This window comes from Dipodomys merriami, unplaced genomic scaffold (genome assembly GCF_024711535.1).
Source record: "Dipodomys merriami isolate MVZ:Mamm:240054 unplaced genomic scaffold, mDipMer1.0.p SCAF_38, whole genome shotgun sequence".
In the NCBI taxonomy this organism is placed as follows: Eukaryota; Metazoa; Chordata; class Mammalia; order Rodentia; family Heteromyidae; genus Dipodomys; species Dipodomys merriami.
Window position 1 is genome coordinate 2,166,242 of NW_027205381.1, and position 20,714 is coordinate 2,186,955.

Sequence of the window (20,714 nt, forward strand, 5' to 3'; positions counted from 1 at the left end):
TCTGTTGTTATTAGAGTTCTTGATTCTAGCCATTCTAACTGGGGTGAGGTGGTATCTCAATGTTGTTTTGATTTGCATTTCTTTTATGGCTAGGGAGGTTGAGCATTTCTTCATGTGTCTCTTGGCCATCCTTTCAAGACTGATAATGTCCAACTTGTTTACTTTCTTTCTTTCCTTTCCTTTCCTTTCTTTTCCTTTCCTTTCCTTTCCTTTCCTTTCCTTTCCTTCCTTCCTTCCTTCCTTCCTTCCTTCATTCCTTCCTTCCTTCCTTCCGTCCTTCCTTCATTCCTTCCTTCCTTCCTTCCGTCCTTCCTTCCTTCCGTCCTTCCTTCCTTCCTTCTTCCCCCCATTTATTGCTTTGTTTTTAATGTCATATCCACCAAAATATTCTCTATTTTGTACGGCTTTGAGAGATCACTCTAAATCATGCCTATAAGCATCTAGGTATCTCTCTACTCTGCTTTTCTCAATACACAGGGATCTACTTCACCGTATTCTGTTTCAGCCCTTTAATATTATTTTTCTTAATAAATTCTGAAGAATCTTTTCTCTGCCAAGGGCCATTTGAGTATTTATGCAAGTATAGGCCACACAAAATTATCCATACAAACACATAACTTCTGACAGTCACAAGAATCATTCATGTTTGTTCCCTCATAAACCTAATTATTTTGTGAGCATTATATGTCTCATGGCCACACTCTGCAAGAACCATTGCAACAGCTCCCTGCATTTGCCTCAGTCCTTTCTTTCCTACATGAAGGAACTGTGAAACTGATCTTATAGTTCTACTACCTAATTCCTAGTGCCTACCATTCTAAACCTGACACATATCAGTTTTTTTTTTTAACATGAACACTCTCAACCTCTATTCTGTATTTAAAACTATTAAAGATGATGCTGTATATGTGGCTTATTGGTAGAGGGCTTGCCTAGCATGCATGAAGCCCTACAGAAAAAGCCAGAATTGGCACTGTGACTCACATGGTAGAGTTCTAGCCTTGAGTAAAAGAAGAGCTCATGTACAATGCCCAGGCCCTGAGTTCAAGCCCCAGGACTGGCCAAAAACAAACAAAAAAAAACAAAATAAAAAACTCTCAAAGAGCAGAGATCAGAATCTAGCTGAACTGAACTTTTTTGACATTGGAAATAGCTTAAGTAAGCAATAAACACTTGCTAACGTTTTCAGTAAGTTAAAATTGTAGCTCCCATATAAATATAGAGGAAACACCCCAAAAATTATTCAATTCATTAAAGAGGCAAAGTAAAGTTGTAAAACTTCTTCCAGAAATCCTTTGAAGAACTAAAGGGAAAGAAAAGAATTTTAAAAATGAAAAATTTGTATGATCTGAAGAGAAACCAGAGTATGTTGGAAATAAACTTTACAACTTCAGCGGGTGGAGGTGGGGTGGAGAGAAAGCAGGAGAATAAATGAGGGAAGAGTAAAAATGTCCCACAAGAAATGTACTCACTACTTTAGGTAAGTAATTGTAAGCCCTCTATAAAATTGACAATAAAATTAAATTAAAAATAAACATTATAAAAGCAAAAGAAAAAAATTTTAGAATAAAAATGCTAGGTAAATACAAAACTTGTATTAATCTAGGTTCTTCAGAGAACCAATAGTATACAGAGATATATAAGGGTAGTTTATCATGAATTTTGGTTTCCCAGATTTGGGTGGGTGAGAAGACCCATAAAAACTTTCCTACAAGTTTGACAACCAAGAAAGCCAGTGGTATGATGCAATGTGAATCACCTGCCTGAGGACTGGGAAAATTAATGGGAAACTGTCAGTCTCAATCCTGAAAATCTAGGGATTTTTGTGCTTTGCTCTCTTTTTATTTCATCTTGTCTTGTAAGGGACTGAATAGTGGTTACTGAATGGTGGAAAGGATTCTTCCTCATTCAGTCCACTGACTCAAAAGCCTATGTATTCTAGGAGCAACCTCACAGATTTTAGCCAGGTAACACTACTAGCTTTCTGGATGTCTGTATCAATCATGTTGGCATTTACCAGTAACCTTTTTTTACATGGTTATATAACTTGTGAGGAGTTTTATAACTTTTTTTTACTAATTTTCTCATGGGGCCCAAATTAATAAGTTAACATGAAACTTCTTAATATTGGACATCTAATCAATCAGCAAAGAATAAAACCAAATGACAGGTGCATTCTTCTAGAAAATTAAATAATTACCAAGTCAATTTTTAATAAAATAGCTTAGGATTATTGTATTATAGTTTACTTTCATATAATATTCAAGCTTGGCTGCATTTTTTCTCTTAACGTTCACTTTCTATTCATTTATTTACTTGTCACATGACTTCCAACCTTTTACATACTTGTCAAGGAATTTCTTTATTCCCCTGTACATGAAATTCAAACTGAATTTCAAACAGGGATTTTTAGTGCATTACATTTCCTTCTAAAGAATAGAATGCACACTAGCCACTCATCATTACTGAATGAAATTGGAAATCCTTGGGATCATATAGACCACTTCCATACAGTGAACATGGATGGTAAAATATCCTCTTCTTCCAATGTCTACAAGAAATCTAGTATACAAATGTCTGAGGACACTCTAGGAGAATGTGCACAGCTGGTAAATGTGCCCTAGCAGAAACAATGATCATTCCAAAGTGAAAAGGAGAATCTATGAAGGCTGTGCTAGGCAATAGTGTCAGAATGAGCCTCCAACTCTGAGTAAAGCAAATTTAACGATAAACTGATATCTTCAAGGAAGGAAAAAAATAACCACCCTTGGAAACAGCTGTTGACCCGAGCTATTTCTGTGCCAGTCAAGATCTGGGCACTGAAGCCCAGGAGAAGGGATTAGGTGCTTAAAGCCTGTCTGTAATAGTCCCCACTCTGCTATCTCATTTGTGGAGAGGATTTGCCAAATGGAATTTTTGTTCTCTGACTCCCACTTTCCCTCAGCCGCCATCCTATCTCACATAGAGAAAATGAAAGGCAAGAAAGAGAACTAATCACTTTTGGAAAATTTGACAAAATAAATTAAGCCAGGGGTCAGATCACCATTAACGTAGGTTGCCAAGCCAGTCTGTGTAATGGTGGCTTAGGAAGGATCTGTCTTTATCAAATGTGATTTGTTTTGTGGCAAGAAAGCTTTTGATCTGGACATTAAATCGGCTGCAAGAAACGCTGTCAAATGAAGCACAGGAACAGGTGGACCAGCATGAAGCAAGGGCAATCTGTGGGCAAGACTTAGAAAATGAAGGAAAGGATTTACATTATTTTATATGATTAAAACACAAACAGGAACAGATGTGTTTAGTCCAGTGAGAGGAAAGGCTTGTGTTTGTCTCTCTCATCCTTTTTTTCCCCAAATACAGTTTGCAAACTCTTTCATTTACCATTTGTCCCTTAGAATTATAATGCTTCTTCCTCACTTGAATATATATTTTTTGAGATGCTTGCCTGTGTAAGTTGAGATTATATGTTTCTAGCATGACAATTTTGTTGCCATGGAGAATTTGATTTCTTATGTCAGAGCACTTTCAGCTTCGTAAGCTGGTGAATAGATAAAAAGGCTTAACGCTCTCATCTCTGTTCAGCACAGAATCCATACACATTCCTCCTCTTCCTTTGTCAAAACACTAAGGATCCATAAAGGTCTTTGGAAGTTGGCTTTCAGTTTATTATCATTTCATTCCATATACAGAGATGATAGAGACAGTGCCAGAATCAAGGCCCATTAGCAAAATAGCATGCTATGCCTTCTCTAGAGACTTGTGCCAGACAGCATACTGAGTAGCAGATGAGCATCCCGAGGAGGATCCTACCATGGGCAGCACTACAATGTTTACCAAAGACAGCACCTGGCTCCCCTACAGATTGATTAAAACAGTCATGATATCAATAGAACGTTATCTACTTAATACAACAGTACGAGGTACAGAACACATTCCCTGGATTCCTTCCTCCTCTCACTTTACAATGTCTTTCCTTCTTTTTTTTTTGCTTCTTTCTTATCCTAGCTTCCATAGACATGGTACACTTTGAGATTTACTCTTCTTTATAGTATCTCATATTCTCTTTCCCCTAGGTTGAAACATGAGTATCTCTAGATGCTAATTAGAAATGTAAGATCTCTCCTAGTCCTGAGAACTGCAGAATCAGAGTCGGTGTTGTAACCACTGCTGCTTTCATGACTTCAAAGATGACATAAACTACTATAGATACTTTTCTGACCTCTGTTCCTCATTCATTATAGGTTTCAGGAGTAAAGGGAAAGGGAATACATTGGAGGGTTTAAATCCCTGGCCCAGGATATTCAGCTAATTTTTGTAAAGGCTTAGATTTGAATCTGTCATCTACCCCATATTACCAAAATCTTTATTTATTATTGATCTGGAATCCTAATCAGAATAAAGGTGTTTTTAACATAATAGTCACTCCTTTCAGGTATGTTTGGTATTTCATGTAGTGTGGTTAGAATTTTAACTACAAAAGACTGGATTTTCAGGTTAAAAGGGAAAGGGCTTTGTGGGTGTGAGCCTCCTCAATTATTACAACATCCATGGGAGATATTACCCTTGACCTAGTTATTTAAACAATACCCTAAGCCTCTTCTCTCATAAGGATACCTGCATATCATCAAGAACTACAGAATAGAAACTTTCTGCTATTTACCAGGAACCTTGGGACAATGTCTCAGATGGAGACAGATCATTGTGTTGGCCCTGTTCAGCCAGGTTATTGCAATCAGTGCTGGGGTGTAGTGCATGCACACTTTATCTCACTGATAATGTTATGCTTTGGAGACTCTAAGCATCACCATTTGACATGAGGAAATTGATACAGAAACCAATGTCTTCCACATTTTTTTCTTGATGGATCACCACATCCTTTAAATGCCAAATTGACATTGTTTTTCCTATGGAACACTCCATAAACGGTAACACAAAATACTAATTCAGTGAACCAACAGTCTAAGGCCTCTAATACTTTGCAAAGGAAAAAAAGCTTCTTCAACTTTTCAGATCCTTGTATTTAACTAAAACATTACATTTAAAGATAATGACAGAAAAGAACAAGATTATTAATGACATATTTATCTAGTGATTGACAATTCATTACTGTATTTTGCAATGTGTATTCCAATCAAGAAGAAATAAGATACAGTTCTATGGTGCTTAACAACAAGGACATGTTCTGAAAAGTGTGTCATTTGCTGATTTTGTCTGCATAAGCATGGTAGGATAACTTATCCAAGACAACTTATCAGTGAATCCATAGGCCTCTCCATGAAATTAAGAGACATGGCAACGAGAAGCAAAGCATGTCAGACTCTTAAGTTTTTTTAAAAAATAAGTAGGAGTACACTCCAAAATAATGATAAAGAGTATGTTAGAAGTAATACATTACTACATAATATGGTCATTTACTATCAATTATTTGCTATACACAGTTGTATAGCTATATGTTTATAAACTGTGTGCACAAACCTGTGGGTGATGGGGTTCAATCTCACAGTCCATGGGATATAATGCCAGTAGATTTGAGGGGTTTTATTAAGATCCATTATTAATTTATGAGGTCACTAATGTATATGTAGTTTACAGTTCATCAAAATGTAGTCATGTGACTGGTATCTGAATATTGTATATTTAACATATCATATGGGATTGTTAGGGAATATCTACTGAGTCCATTTATCTTATTAAGTCTTTCAATTAGACCTTATACAATTTTCATTCAGAGCTGGGAAGGTGACTCTATCGTAGACTGCTTGCCTTGCATGCATGAGGCCCTGGGTTTGATTCCTCAGCATCACATAAGCAAAAAGAAAAAAGCCAGAAGTGGCGCTGTGGCTCAAGTGGTAGAGCGCTAGCCTTGAGCTGAAGAGCTGAGGGACAGTGCCCAGGTCCAGAGTGCAGGCCCCACGACCGGACCCCCCAAAAAAATTCTTTCAAAAATGAGTTAAAGGGTACTGATTCTACCATGTAGAAGTGAAAAAACAGAATTAGGATATAACATGTAAAGAGATAGAAAATTAAAAGCAATTCTTTTTCTCCAGGATACTGGTCTTACTAGATGGTCCCCTTCCAAATTCCATGCAGTATGTCCTACTACCTTTTCTTAATTCTTATCATCCATGCAATTGTAAGCAATATCTGGACCTTATTTTTCTAACCAATGTGCCTGACATATTTGCTAAAAATCCAGAATTAATGAAAAAAAATACTTATCATTTATTTTACTAAGGACTTGTTCTTAATGAATCTCTTCTACAAAAATATCCACAGTAATTAAATAGAATCATAGGGCCTCTTTATTAGCCTACTTCTGCATATAAGTAATAGAAAATCCAGATCATGTTATGTGAGAAATATTAAACTATGGAGATTAAGCACACAGGGTTGAATAGACATCCATACTTCTATTTGGGGGACTATTGGTTAAGAATATGTTCACTCTACAATGATTAAGTTAAATATTTGTTTTATGAGGTTTTGTTGTTGTAATTTGAGCCCTAGTAAGCTAGGCAAGGTATTCTATTACAGAGATCCAACCTGAGACATGTTTTGTGAGATTATTTTGTGCATGTTATATGTATATGTGTTGATGCCATTTGCATAAAAAACGTAAAAATAAAGTACACTATGATATTTAAAATGAAGTTGTCCAGGTGGCTAGGCCTGCCCAATGGGGTGGGTAGAGAAGTTCAGCATACCATCCTGGAGCTGATAAAATTATAGGGCCTCTCAGACACAGTAGTGTTTGTAGAAACATGGCACAGGGCTCCCCAAATGGGTTTCTGAGTCATCAAGAAGTAATCCCAGAAGAGCACTAAGATAACCATCCCTTAGGAACTTGACAGCAATACATGCTACTCCGACTCTAAGCCAGAAACTCTAGCAATAGTATCTGAAAATTCTTTTGTCAAGATCTCTAAGTGATTTGCATGCTTCAGAGCATAGTGAAAACACAGCTTAGAGCACTGAAATTTCTCCAGAACATAAGATTGAAGACAACCCATTTCCACTGTGCCAGCAAGTTGTCTTTCATATCTAATATTGTTGTACTTTATGAATCTGCTCTTGCAATGTCCAACAAGGGGAATTATAGAATTATGGAATTATCATGGCTGACTTTAGTCATCTGACATGAAGGAAGAAAACAATATAACAGGACTAAATATACTCTTCTTTTTTCCTCTGCCTCTCCATTTTTTTTCTCTCTCCTATAGCATTTCTACTAACATTACTTTACTGAGATTGTTAAGCTATATTGAACATCTTCCAGCCAGAACAGAAACTTCCTGATGGCTTTAGCTGGTTACAGAGTTATTTTGAGTAAAAGAGTACCATAAGTGTACATTTTTAATAACATGATAATAGATTCATGTTTAATCATTTTATCTATAGCTAGGACATTGTTGATATGCATAAACCATTTCCTTTGATCCTTGTTATGTTAGACACTGAATATATTATAAAAGTAGGAAAACTACTAGTGCAATGTCCTAAAAGTAGAAAGTGATTCTTGTAACTTGAACACTAGACATAGACTAGACCTTGTCTTTCAAACAAACGTACTGCAAAAAAACAACAACCAAAACATTAAATGTAACAAACAACACTGTTTGAAAAGTCTTTTATTCATGGTAGAAAATGCTATATTTGGCAATGCCAAAAATACGAGATATACAGTTCCAAATAACTTCCAGTTCTGCTTCACTGTTTTCCCTTCAAAGTTATTTAAAGAATATTTTTCTCAATACACCCCAAAATAGGAAATGCTGTCTTACAGTTTTGTTAAATCTTACATAAGTTTTTACTTGTGGATGGAACTTAAGATTTATAAACCCACTAAATAAGGTATAAATAATCCATTAAAATTCAATAAAAAGCCCACCACTAGTGGCTTGCGCCTATATGAGCTAGCTGCTCAGGAGCCTGAAATCTTCCAGCCTGGACAAGCAGGACTGTGAGACTCTTATTTCCATTTAATTAGCAAAGTGAAAGAAGTGGAGCTGTGGCTCAAGTTATAGAGTACCAGCATTGAGTGAAAAAAGCTGAAGGAAAGAATCTAAGCCCAAGTTGAGGCCTTTGTACCTACACATATGTACGACACACACACACATACAGAGAGAGAGAGAGAGAGAGAGAGAGAGAGAGAGAGAGAGAGAGAGAGAGAGAGAGAGAGAGAGAGAGAGAGAGACAGAGAGAGAATTCCACTAAAAATCCCTTATCCCCAACTCTCAGATGGTAGAGTTCATACGATGAGTTGTCAAGTGAAAATAAAGCTAACCATCTACTGCTTGAGAGGAATTCTAGAGCAATTTTGCCCAGTAGGACCTTTTGCCAGGACAACAATATTTCAGCTGTGGTATTCAGTGAGGCAACCACCAGCCACATATATTTATTGATATTTCACTTAAGCGAAAGAACTCAATTTAAGGCAATTTAACATCCACTAGCATATGGAACAATTAGTATAAAGTTCTAGATACTAAAGTTTCCCATCTAACGTTTCTAAAAATGCCAGAATGTTTTATTGGAATTATTCCTAGGTCTGCAAATATGAGATAGGACTGAACATCTGTCTTAATTTTGTGCAACTTCTGACTATGAAGTGCACAACTAAACATCCACTACTGATCCATACGGTGTTGATGGTTCCTCTCTCCAAAAGAAGATACTCATTGGAGAACATTACGGCAAGGCTGCCTGAATCATGAGCATCCTTGAAATGACAACATGGGAGTTCTAACAGAAAGGATGGGGACCCAGTGAATGAATGGTCAGATCCATACACTGCCAGGAAAGCTGTTGGTGCCAATGTGTCTCAGATTCAACTCTTCATTACAAAACCAGAATCTTAGAAAATAAGCTGAGGGCTTTTTGGAAGCTAAACTGGAATGAAGCTTCTCCTTGAAGTGCTGTGAAAGGGATTCTTTCTAGAGGCCGAGTGTAAGGGAAATAGGATGAAGCCAATGTGGAGGAAATTGGCAAGAATATAGCCTCTGCTGATATCTGTCATCTTTAGGATGCTAAGAGGAAGTTATGACCACAGACTGCACCATAAATTCATTTATACCCTGAGACAACAGGAGCTATCTTTTGAAGTATAATAATCTAAGGGGGCGGTGAGATGCACATACTAGAAAGACTTCTTTTCAGCCAACAACAAAATTTCTGAGAGGAGGATTTGTGTGTGTGTGTGTGTGTGTGTGTGTGTGTGTGTGTGTGTGTGTGTGTGTGTGTGTGTGTGAAAGAGAGAGAGACAGAGACAGAGACAAAGAAAGACAGAGAGAGACAGAGAGAGAGAATCCCAAAGCTTGAATTTCAAGCCTAGGCACTGGCCCTGAGCTTTATTGCTCAAGGCTAGCACCCTAGCACTCTATGAATTTGTTGAGCAACAGATCCACGTATGGCTTTTTGGTGATTAATTTTAGAAAAGTCCATGGATTTTCCTGCCCTGGCTGGCTTTGAATCATGATCTTCAGATCTCAGCTTCCTGGGATTACATGAGCCACCCACACCAAACTGAGAAGGACATTTTGAGGTGACAGCTCACAGCTAGGAGATGAGTTCATCTGCTAGGAAGGAAGGAGATCCAGAGTATCCCCAGAATAGCCGCTTGCCACATCCATCTCTACATATGGCTGTCTAGCAGCCATAGTCACTTACCTGACAAGAGTTCCATCTCTACTGCTTGAGTAAAATGTCCCTCAGAGACACAGTCACTCAGAGTCTTGGGACCACATGATATACCATGGACTGCCTTCTCCCACTTCCTTGCCTTATCTCCCTCATCTTTACTTGGCCTAGTCAGGTAGCTTGCCAAGTGAACTACTTACACTGAAGTCTTTGTCTCATAACGGCCTACCAGAAAACCTAAGCTAAGTTGTACCCAGAATAGCTTCCCATTTATTGCTATCAAGGCAGCCCTTAGCTATAATAACTGGGTTTGACTGGGACCCAGATTGTTTCTTTCTTTGTCTGAATCACCTCTTAGGAGAATTTTTGTTCTTTGCTGAAAATTGGTCTAAAACAGGGTCACCTCAGGTTTTTCTACAGGGTTTTTATCTGAAGGCTCCCTTGTACTTAAATTAATGCACAAAAGAAAAGTGGGATGCTGGCCAATACTCAGAAGTGTCCTGGCCTACCTCACCTGTCCAGTGACAGGAGGGACCCATGTCCCAGTCAAAAGCTTCCCAGCTATAGAGATCCATGTCCAGCTTTGTGTCATGTTACAGGTGAATGACAGCCCTGTAAGGAAGGGAGGACTAGGAAACCCTTCTAAGCTCTGAAAGCATGTGTATGAGTGGTGTTATCCTCACATGTTGCATATGCGTGACATAGCACCTCTCCCCTTTTCTACCATAACTAAGTAGCTGTGAGCTAGGGGAGATGTGAATTCATTGTTTTTTGTTGGTCATGGGATTTGAACTCAGGGTGCTGTTCCAGCGTGCTTTTGTTCAAGGTTAGCACTGAACCACTTTGAGCCACAGCACCACTTCTGATGTGAACATTTTTGAAGCTTGGCTTACCAGAGCACCAAGTATTTGAAAATTAATGATGAAGCTAGTCATTCTAACCAGCATGTCAGCCATTTGTGAGTGTGTTTTATTGTTTACAGGATCTTATATTCAAGCATATGTCTGAAAAGCTTTTTCTTCCCTGGATTATTTTTTTGGTGAAATTTTAAGAAATATCCACACTATGTGCTTAAAATAGATTTATTGTGAAAAATGCTATGTGTTGTTTATGACTGTTTCAGTTCAATTTGGTAGGGACTTAAATAGGTGCTTTTGTTCTTTGAATGACAGTTGTGGAGTATCTCTTGGCAGAAACCATTTTATCGCCATTTCTGAGGTGTGACATTCATCAATCCTCATTTCCCTTTGATAGTGAGGAGTGGCAATAAGTACAGAAGCTGAATTTTTTTTTGAGTGTTTTCTTCCTGCTGTTCCCGTTTTTCTTGAAACATATACCAGTATGTGAAGTTTGGAATTCACTGTTGGTGATTAGTATCTTGGTCTAGAAGAATACTGAAAGCAAGGTTGACCAGAAGTCTAATTCCCCAGGCTTATTGTTGTGCTTAAAAGGTTTGGGGTAATTCTCCATAAGAACTTTCTCTAAAGTCTATAAGATTTTAATTCTTTTTGAAATTTTAGGCAAGAATTAGAAATGAGAGGAGCTAGATTGTATTAGTCTACAGCCATACAACCTGGGTTGTTTAGCTGGTTCAGTCAGGCTGTTTTTTAAGAAAGAGGAAAATATTGTTGATGATTGTCATGAAGACATAGAAATTATGTCTCTAGTGAGAATTGTTATTAAAAGAAAAGGGAATGGTGAGCAAAACAGTGAGTTGTAGGTGCTGGTGAGAACCTCTCTACAGCAGAGAAAGGAGCGTCAGTGGTATGGTGTGCTTTTAAGCACACTGCTCTCTGTGTACTGGTATATGATCCGGGAAAGTACTCAACCATTCTGGGTGTGTGAACACTTTTGCAAAGACTCATCCAATCTAATCTCAGGAGTAGTTCTGGGTCTTGAATCAGATCATGTGACACTCAAATAACCTCATACTTTAAATAAATTAAGAAACCCTCCAAATTATTCCTAGATCGAAAAACAAAGATTCTGAGAGTGATTTAGAGGGTATGTGGCTATGTTCTGGATGCTGTAAAGATCTAAGGTGAGGGGCTGGGAAGGTGGCCCAGTGGTAGAGTGCTTGCCTTGCATGCATGAGGCCCTGGGTTCGATTCCTCAGCACCACATAAGCAAAAAGCCGGAAGTGGCACTGTGGCTCAAGTGCTAGCCTTGAGCTGAAGAGCTGAGGGACAGCGCCCAGGCCCAGAGTTCAGGCCCCACAACCGGACCCAAAAAAAAAAAAAAAAAAAAAAGATCTAAGGTGAGATGAGTTTTCCTTTAAATTTAGTTTGTTTCCTTCAAATTCAAATTCTATTTAAAAAATTTTAAACTCAAACTGCAAGATTTATGAAAATGCTTACAATTAATAGTCATTTAGTCTTTGGTCACAATTACAGCTGATACTTAGTTTCCAAATATATACATAGGCTAGTGTTTATGTTATATGTCCAGTTTAAAGAGAACTCAGAAGCAGGAAGCAAGTAGTTGTCTTTAGAGATACAACAAATAGTAGCTTCAGGCCACTCTCACCATTTGTGAAAACACATTTATTGTTTGGTGGTAGGAACAAAATGTTGCCATAGCAACCATGGCAACTCTGGGTATCTGGCCTGTTAGCTGTAATTCAGGGAGCATCTTCAACAGCAGGAGTAGCATCCTTGGCAATTATCACTCAGGGAGTGGCCTTCCATTCTAAGAGCTTTAGCTGAGACTCTTGGGTTTAGAATATTTTTAACTTGATGTGTTAATGAATGCTAAGATTGACTATTCCATTTTGGCTAATTTCAGGAGGATTAATAAACTAGTTTTTACTGTGGACAAAAGAGAGGTGTGATTTTCTTTAGACAGATTTGAAGAAATGTTTTTAGCACTAAATCTCTTGTATTTTTAAAAATTTTGGATTTGTTTAATTTGACTGGGTTTGAGTAGCCCATTCCTTTGTGATACTATTTTATTTTCCAAGAAGTTCTTATCATTTCATTGTCTTTCCCATCATCAGTATAAATTGTTATTACATTCAAATTGTAACAAATAAAACGATTCTAAAGCATGCTTAAGAAGTCTACTTGTGGAGTATTGGAAGTAAGAGGAATGGCAAGGCCTGAAGATTATCATTTCAAAAATAATTATGATCAACCCAAAAGCAAAAGTTCTATTGCATTTCTAGCACTCAAATTCCCATATATATTATTTTACTGAAATTGCTGTGTATAGCCTGTTCTAAAAAGTAAATCACACATGAATAATAAAATTCTTAGTTTATACACAAGGTAGGGAGAAAATTTTGTATGCAAAAACCATATAACTACAGAATCACTCATACTTTACTCAGAAGTCACCTGGTAATTTTTTCTATCATATTAAACAATCATGCTTTTAAAAAAATTGTTGAACAACTTTGCTTTTCTACCCCAACACTTAATCCGTTACAATATAGAAGTTTCTGAAATGGTAGCAGGAAGAACAAGATATGAATGATGAGCAAATGGAAAAATTATTTTGTATCTCTCTCCCTCCCTATGAGATTTAAGAAGTTAGGGAAAGCTAAAGGGAGTAAAGACTTGCAGATGTATTGAGGATAGTAGAGTAGGTAATAAATATACACTTGTATAGCTAATATCTAAGTAAGCCTGCTCAAATATACTTTCCTGGGGACTTCTCTCATTTTCTGCAGTTTTAAGAGTCAATTTTTTTCTGTTAAAGAATAATCGTGAATAGCATGATGTCCCCTCAATGTGTCTGAATTCCAGTTGCTAATGTTCTAAACCTGTTAGAACTTGCTAGACATCCTTCTTCACCTATATAATAAGAATACTGCATACATTTTTAGGACCTCTGGATAGTTATTAAATAGACTAAACTACAGTAGAAATGAAATTATATGACAATGGCTTAAACATGAGATATTTAGTTCTTATTTATGTTTTGTGTTAATGTATACACATGAATGTTAATATGAGTACATAGGTATTACATCCATATAACAATGAAGAGATCCAGGATCTTGTCTTTCAGGGTTCTGCCATTACCTTGTCAATAGTAGATAATAACAAAAGCAAACCAACTATGCTGGCTAAAAGTGTCACATTCTTATTCCCAATTGCATTCTTGTTATAACATAACTTAGTTGCATTGCTATAGTTATAATAACAGCTATTTGAAGCTAAAGTTTTAAATGGTGCACCCATTATTATGGAAGAAAGAGAAGATACTTATTACAGTACCAGTAGATTTAGTGACTATGTGCACATATTGAAATCTTGTATGATGAGGGACTGTGTAGTATAGAGCTTAGAAAAGATCTAGGACTGAGGGTATGATGCAGGCAGTAGAGTTTCTGACTAGTGTGCATAAATCCCTGGGTTCAAAGTTATGCACACACACACACACACACACACACACACACACACATTCACACACACACATACACACACACACACTCTATCTGAATGGTCCCTTCTTTAACTGATAGCAAGAAAGATGACTGTAGTACCACTGAAATGATTTTCAATGACAGAAATTGGAAAAAAATTATTAATTATTCCTCTAAATAAAAATTTTAATTAATTCTCCAGCCTTACACCCTAGGCAAAGTGATCAACAAAATGGGTTTCTTTATGCTATTCCTACCTATATCATAAAGCAACCTGTTATAGCTTGCCTTTCTTCAGATTTGTGAACTCTTCATTCAGTAGAAGTAAATATTGACTTTTTCTTTCATGAAATGGAAACAGAAAACATAAGTCACAAATCTTCACATTAAATAAGAGCCAATATTGACCTCCAAAGTTCAAGTGTGATAAATTACAAAATTTGGGGACCAAATGGCTCTTTTCATAAGTTGAGATGCTTCTCTATGTTGAAGACATGGAACCTCATGTGTATCACAGAATATATGGTGTTCTCTACCCTGGTTGATCACTACTCAATTACCCATATTTTTCCCTGGGAATAGAACTACCTTTACTTCAAATTTCAACTCTCTGTTAATTTCTATAGGTGGCCCTTCTGATACCTTCTGGCACCTGCAGTCTGTCTCTGAGCTCATGTTCTCTTGTGTCTACCACTTAAAAAGTCTTCCTTCAGTTGAGAAGTTCGTTTTCGACATAATGACTTGTACATCTCATTGTTGCAATGGGTCCACCTGTATCCCTATTTAAACGATTTGTTTGAAGGATGGGAAGGGGAAACAAAGGAGGAGGCTACAATGCTTGATAAGAAATGTACTCATTATCTTGTTCATGTAATTGTAACCCCTCTGTACAGTATTTTCACAATAAGAAAAGTCTTCCTTCATATCAACATTGCATGTTTTTGTTTGCCTGTCTCCTTCATTCTTTCTCTCTTTCATTTCATAGAGCTCCTAGTCCTGATGCTCAGTGTATGATGGGTGTATGAAAGAATCTTGTCCCTTGGTGTGTATTCACATCTCTCCCCACAGTAAAAAGTTTTGGCCATGGATATTTCATAGAGAGATAGTGAACAAAGAAAGGAAAAGAAGATGAGGAATAAAGAAGAATAAAATAAGTAAGAAAAAGAACAAAGAGAGCAGATAGCAGAGCAAAAATAAAGGTAGTTTATCTGTATGTAAAATCAAATGCTAGGGTAATAAGAAAAAAATAAGAGCCAAAAGTTGAAGTTACCAATAGTTGAGGGAGGAAATATGGTGAATACTCATTCAGAGTTAAGTCCAAAGCAGAGAAGGATGGGTCATATTTTGAGAAGCAAGAATGTCTTAGCCAAACATTATTTCATTGATTTTTAGCAGATGAAAATTGTGGCTTTATGAGATTTTACTACAACTTTCCCCCCCCCCCCACTCCAGGAACTGGTGGTTGGTCCCCAGCAGATTCAAGTGCCCAACAGTGGCTCCAGATGGACCTGGGGAACAGAGTGGAGATAACAGCAGTGGCCACACAGGGAAGATATGGAAGCTCTGACTGGGTGACAAGTTACAGCCTGATGTTCAGCGACACAGGGCGCAACTGGAAACAGTACAAGCAAGAAGACAGCATCTGGGTAGGACATCTTTCTCTCTTCCCATGAATAAAACTGGTGGTACTAATGGTAATGAGTGGCCTTCTGTCATTTCCCCATACCTCGATTGTTGGTAGCTTAAGAGTAGTTGAGAGCTCATTCAGAAATAATTAGATACCACATAAGCTCTATCTCCAGCATAGCTTTACTTGCTAGGGAAATCAGTAGTCTGCTGTAAAGAGCTTACTGGGTTCCTCCATTGCTAGCAACCTGAAGAACTTGCTGATTGAGTTTCCCTTTATATTTCTTTAAAACAAGAGAGAAACATATAACCAATCAGATTGTTAATGCAATCATTTAGTTCTCCTAAGTTTGTATCTATCATTTACTTACCATATGTCAGTCATTTCAGATATTGTAACTTTTCACTTGTCTGGAATAGAGCAATGCTGTTCTTTTGTTAGGGGACTCCATAGCCTGGTACGACTTCAAAGCCACTATGCTGATCAGCCTTGTATGGAAGATTTGAAAACCACTTGAGAGTGTGAAAAAAAATGTTTAGAATTATCCTGTCATTGTAAGCAATGTTCGCCTTATAGTAATAGGGAGTTTTCTACCAGGTATAAAACATGTTTTTCCCTAATTCTAGCTCCACACTTTGACTTCAGTGTATGAAAAGGTCGTCTGATAACAAAGTGAAAAGAAAATAGGCGTTACCTATATCTGTCTTCACAAACTGCTGCTTTGAGTCAAGTAACATATTAGGTTGTTACTTTTAGTTTAGGGGGAAAATGATCATTTTTAAAATTGTAATTGTACTTAAAATGTGAAAATTTGGCTATGGATAATGAATTCTTTCCTTCTCAATATCTCCCCAGTTGTCACCCCCTTTAAATGAATGACAGACAATGAAGATTTGTGTTATTGTTTGCATTTGCAAAATCCTGTGTGAGCCCTACTTTGTTGAAAAGTCTTAGAATTATGATATTAAATAAAATAATTAATAGAAATTTAATAACATTGTTATTGGTCAATTATCTACTTTTCATTTAGGCTCTAGATGAAAATTATACTAAACTTATTTATTCAATCTATCTTTACTCAGGTTTTTGTATTAAGGGTGTGTGTGTGTGTGTATGTGTGTGTGTGTGTGTGTGTGTGTGTGTGTACACACACACGTATGCATAGCTAGGATTACATGTGTAAGCCACCAGTGCCTGACTTGTTTTAGATTCTAATATTCTTATGGGACTTGATTTTTCTTCCATTTAAAAATGGGCTTTGAGGACGAATTTTTTTCCTCAATGCTGAAGTCCCCAAAGATTTGTGTAACAGATTTTTGTTTGGTTTGTTTTTAAGTTTCAAGTGAGAAATAGTCACACCTTCCACTTTAAGGAACAATTTTAAGATTTTATGTTGACTGTAGAGGGACGGATAGATGTGAGGTTATTTATTTTCTCTGGCATTTTCAATCAGAACTGGTTGTTTTTATGGATGGAGTTGCAGTTTTGAGTTATTTTGTCTCAATTTTTTTAAAAAACAACAAGTTTCATTTTCTTCAGAAGCAAATGACCTGCTTTCAGCCTACCTTTGGATCAGGATGTATTTAAAGGGACGACAATTTTTCTAGGCTTAAGAAAGAGCTGGCAGAAGGCCCCTTTTACTTCAAAGCCTCATTGGTTTATATTTGTTTCCAAATGATTCCAAGCTTCTTCAACACAGGAGTCTTTTGGTCATATGTTCATGCAGCCTAATTTTCCTTGATACATGGGACTACATTTTATGTGGTGATTAAAAGCACCACAGTAATTCAGAGAGCTCTTAGAACCTGGTTAGAGGGAGGGACTGTCCTGAAGCCCCGCTTTCTACTGCAAACATCCATAACATTTTAGGACAAATAAGTAAAAATATTTTGCAAGGAGAACAGAAAAGGTAATGATCTTGGGTGCAAAGAGACACTGATTTCCAGCTATATTTTCCCCAAGGATGGTCCCAGTGCAGTGCCTGCAGGGATGCTGGAAGACTGGAAGCTTTAGGACCAGTTAATCAGTTATATATACCATGAGAAGAAATGATTCAAGAATGGGTTATCATAACTTCTACCTTCAAGAGTAAAATAAAATGATATTCAGTAGGACCTCCAGGGAAAATCATTTATAGTATCTAGGTGACTGTGTGGGAAAGTGGAGTCGATTTAAAATAGTATTGAGGAAATGCAACTGCTGCAGACCTATTGCAGATTAAATCTGTAAACAAATGTGAAATATCCGTGTGTGTGTGTGTGTGTGTGTGTGTTTGTGTGTGTGTGTGTGTGTGTGTGTGTATGTGAGACAGAGGGGGGGCAGAGAGAGAGAAAGAGCGGGAGAAGAGAGCAAAACACAAAAAGAGATTCTGTAAATTCTGGTGATTTAATATTCCCATTAATAGGGAATGTTTTTGCTGTTGCTCATGGTAGGAAGAGCCCACACAGTGCTTCTGCTATTTGAGTGTTGTCTCTTAAATGCAAACCATATCTGCCCATTTTGCAGTTCCACTGCCAGCTGTTGCCTCTGTAGCCCCCTTGAATTCTATCTATCTGTGTGCTTATGTGATCACCACCCTGAATCCTCTAACAGATTTTAATAGCCCGGGCTATGTTCTGATTGGTTTGTCTCTATTACAATTGTGTGTTTAGGAAGGTGACACTTTATTGTTCTGGTGCCACAACATTCTGACTAATTCCTAATCAGGTCCTGTCTGCAAACCTTCTCCTGTGAGTCATGGAAAATTATTAGAACTAGATGGTGTTAGAAATGGGCAAAAGAAAGTTGTTTTAAAAACAAACAAACAAACAAAATCTCTCTTTTGGACCTGCTGTAGGGCAGTATGTTATTCAGGAGTTCTGTGTCCTTAGGTAATTTTATACCTATAAGAAAGTCTTGAAGCCAGGCACAAATGCCTACAATTCTAGTTCCATACGAGGCTGAGAACTGAAAAGCCAATTTGAATCCAGCCTGAGAAGGAAACCCTGAGAGATTTTTATCTTGAGTTAACTACCCAAAAACAAGAAATAGAGCTGTGGTTCAAATCTCAGAGAACCATCCTTGAGAGAAAAAGCGATGGGAGGGCATCCAGGCCTTGAGTTGAAGCCCCAAAATCAGTACAAAGGAGAAGGAGGAAGAAGAAGAGAGGAGGAGCAGGAGGAGGAGGAAGAGATAGAGGAGGAGGAGGAGGAGGAGGAGAAAGGAAAAAAAGAGGATGGATACACTAATTGCTCAACCAGAAATTGATGGTACTATAATCTTTCTAGAAATATTTGATAGTAATACTGCTGTGTCTTCTTTCACATATTTGCTTTTTTAAAAAATTCACAATTTTTGGGCTGGGAAGGTAGCTCAGTGGTAGAGCACTTGCCTCACATACATGAGGCCTAGATTCTATTCCTCAGCACCATATAAACAGAAAAAGTCAGAAGTGGCACTGTGGCTCAAGTAGTAGAGCGCTAGTCTTGAGCTGAAGAGCTGAGGGACACTGCCCAGGCCCAGAGTTCAGGCCCCACAACCGGAAAAAATAAAAAATCACAATTTTCTTTTTACTTTTCTCATCTGAAATGTTAATCTTGTGAGACTTACTATGTAAAAATATATCAACGCTCCTGTTTAATAATGCATTGCTGGGGCTGGGAAGGTGGCTCAGTGATAGGTTGCTTGCCTTGCATGCATGATGCCCTGGGTTTGATTCCTCAGCACCATATAAGCAGAAAAGTGGGGCTGTAGCTCAAATGGTAGAGTGCTAGCCTTGAGCTGACAAAAATAAAATAACACATTGTTAAATATATAGGTAAAAAAATAGAAATGGCATCTAACTGTATTGTGTACATAGCCTAGTCTCTAAACTCTGGAACAATAGAAAAATATACCAGACTGTGACTCAAGGACATTTTTTGGATGTCAAATTTTATATTATTCTTTTTAAATTTTTTATTGTTATTATAAAGTTGATATACAGAAGAACAAGAAATTTTACAAACATTTCATAAAATATGTTCAATGTGCTTCATGGATAATATTCATTGGTATTTGCTTCAGGTTATATTGATGGATGAAATAGATTAAAATTTTTATTCTGTATTTTTGTTGTCAGTTTCAAGTTAGTAGCAAGTTTATAGATTCATCAGTGTTAGGCCATATAGTAAAACAAGAGCAATAGACAAAAAGAAGGTTTTGGTTCTATTAACACTTCAGATATATCCAATACCTGTCTAGCAAAAACTTAATTAAGAATGGCTCATTAAGTACATGGGGAATCTTTTGAGCATATACATCACTTACTCTTTTTGGAAAGCTTCAATTTTTAGCAGTATGCTGTGTTTGCTCATGCCTGTAATGCTACCTACTAAGGAGATTGAGATCTGAGGACTGCAGTTTGAGGCCAGCTCAAGCAAACAAATCAGTAAGATTTTTATCTCCAATTTACCAACAAAAATCCAGAAGTGGAACTGTGGCTTAAGAAAAGCTAAGGGTATGTTTGGGGGCCTCATTACTATTACTACTTCTACTACTCTCTCTCCTCTCTCTCCTCTCTCTCTCTCTCTCTCTCTCTCTCTCTCTCTCTCTCTCTCTCTCTCTCTCTCTCTCTCATTCTCCCTCTCTCTCATTCTCCCTCTCTCCCTCTCAAACACACAGACATACACACACAGAAAAAAAACAATACTTTTTATAATGCTTACCAATAAAATAGTTTTCTAAAGAATGTAAACTAAATACATTATATAGATGGGACCTTAAATTACCAGTACCAAAAGATTTACTTCATTTCACAATGTTCACTTCAATGCACGAATAAAAAGATACCTTTATGATGTGTAAGAGTGAAACTTCATGCCCTAAAAATCCAATTTGGAGAGTTTCTGATCTGGCACTGAATGGAATGATCATGAACGAGGCCACCAAGCAGCCGCTTGGTGATGCATCATGATTTATGAACAACCTGGAGCTCCTTGCTTCACTAAATAACCAGGCGTGAAGGTGTCTCAGGGACAAAGTTAGCAACAATCTTTAGAATTGGTAGCAGTTCCGAAATTCCTCCTGTTTGCGGTGCATAGACATACTGTAGTAATGTAAATA

The 20,714-nt window shown here is 37.3% G+C and overlaps 1 protein-coding gene across 1 annotated transcript in view; it reads left to right on the forward strand.

The window, feature by feature from the left end:
• Cntnap5 (contactin associated protein family member 5) overlaps positions 1-20,714 on the forward strand; it is a 948,142-nt gene that overhangs the window by 218,522 nt on the left and 708,906 nt on the right. The window contains exon 3 of the mRNA XM_069989436.1: positions 15,458-15,651. Within this exon, the coding sequence (XP_069845537.1) occupies positions 15,458-15,651 (194 nt within the window). The remainder of the gene's footprint in view (positions 1-15,457; positions 15,652-20,714) is intronic.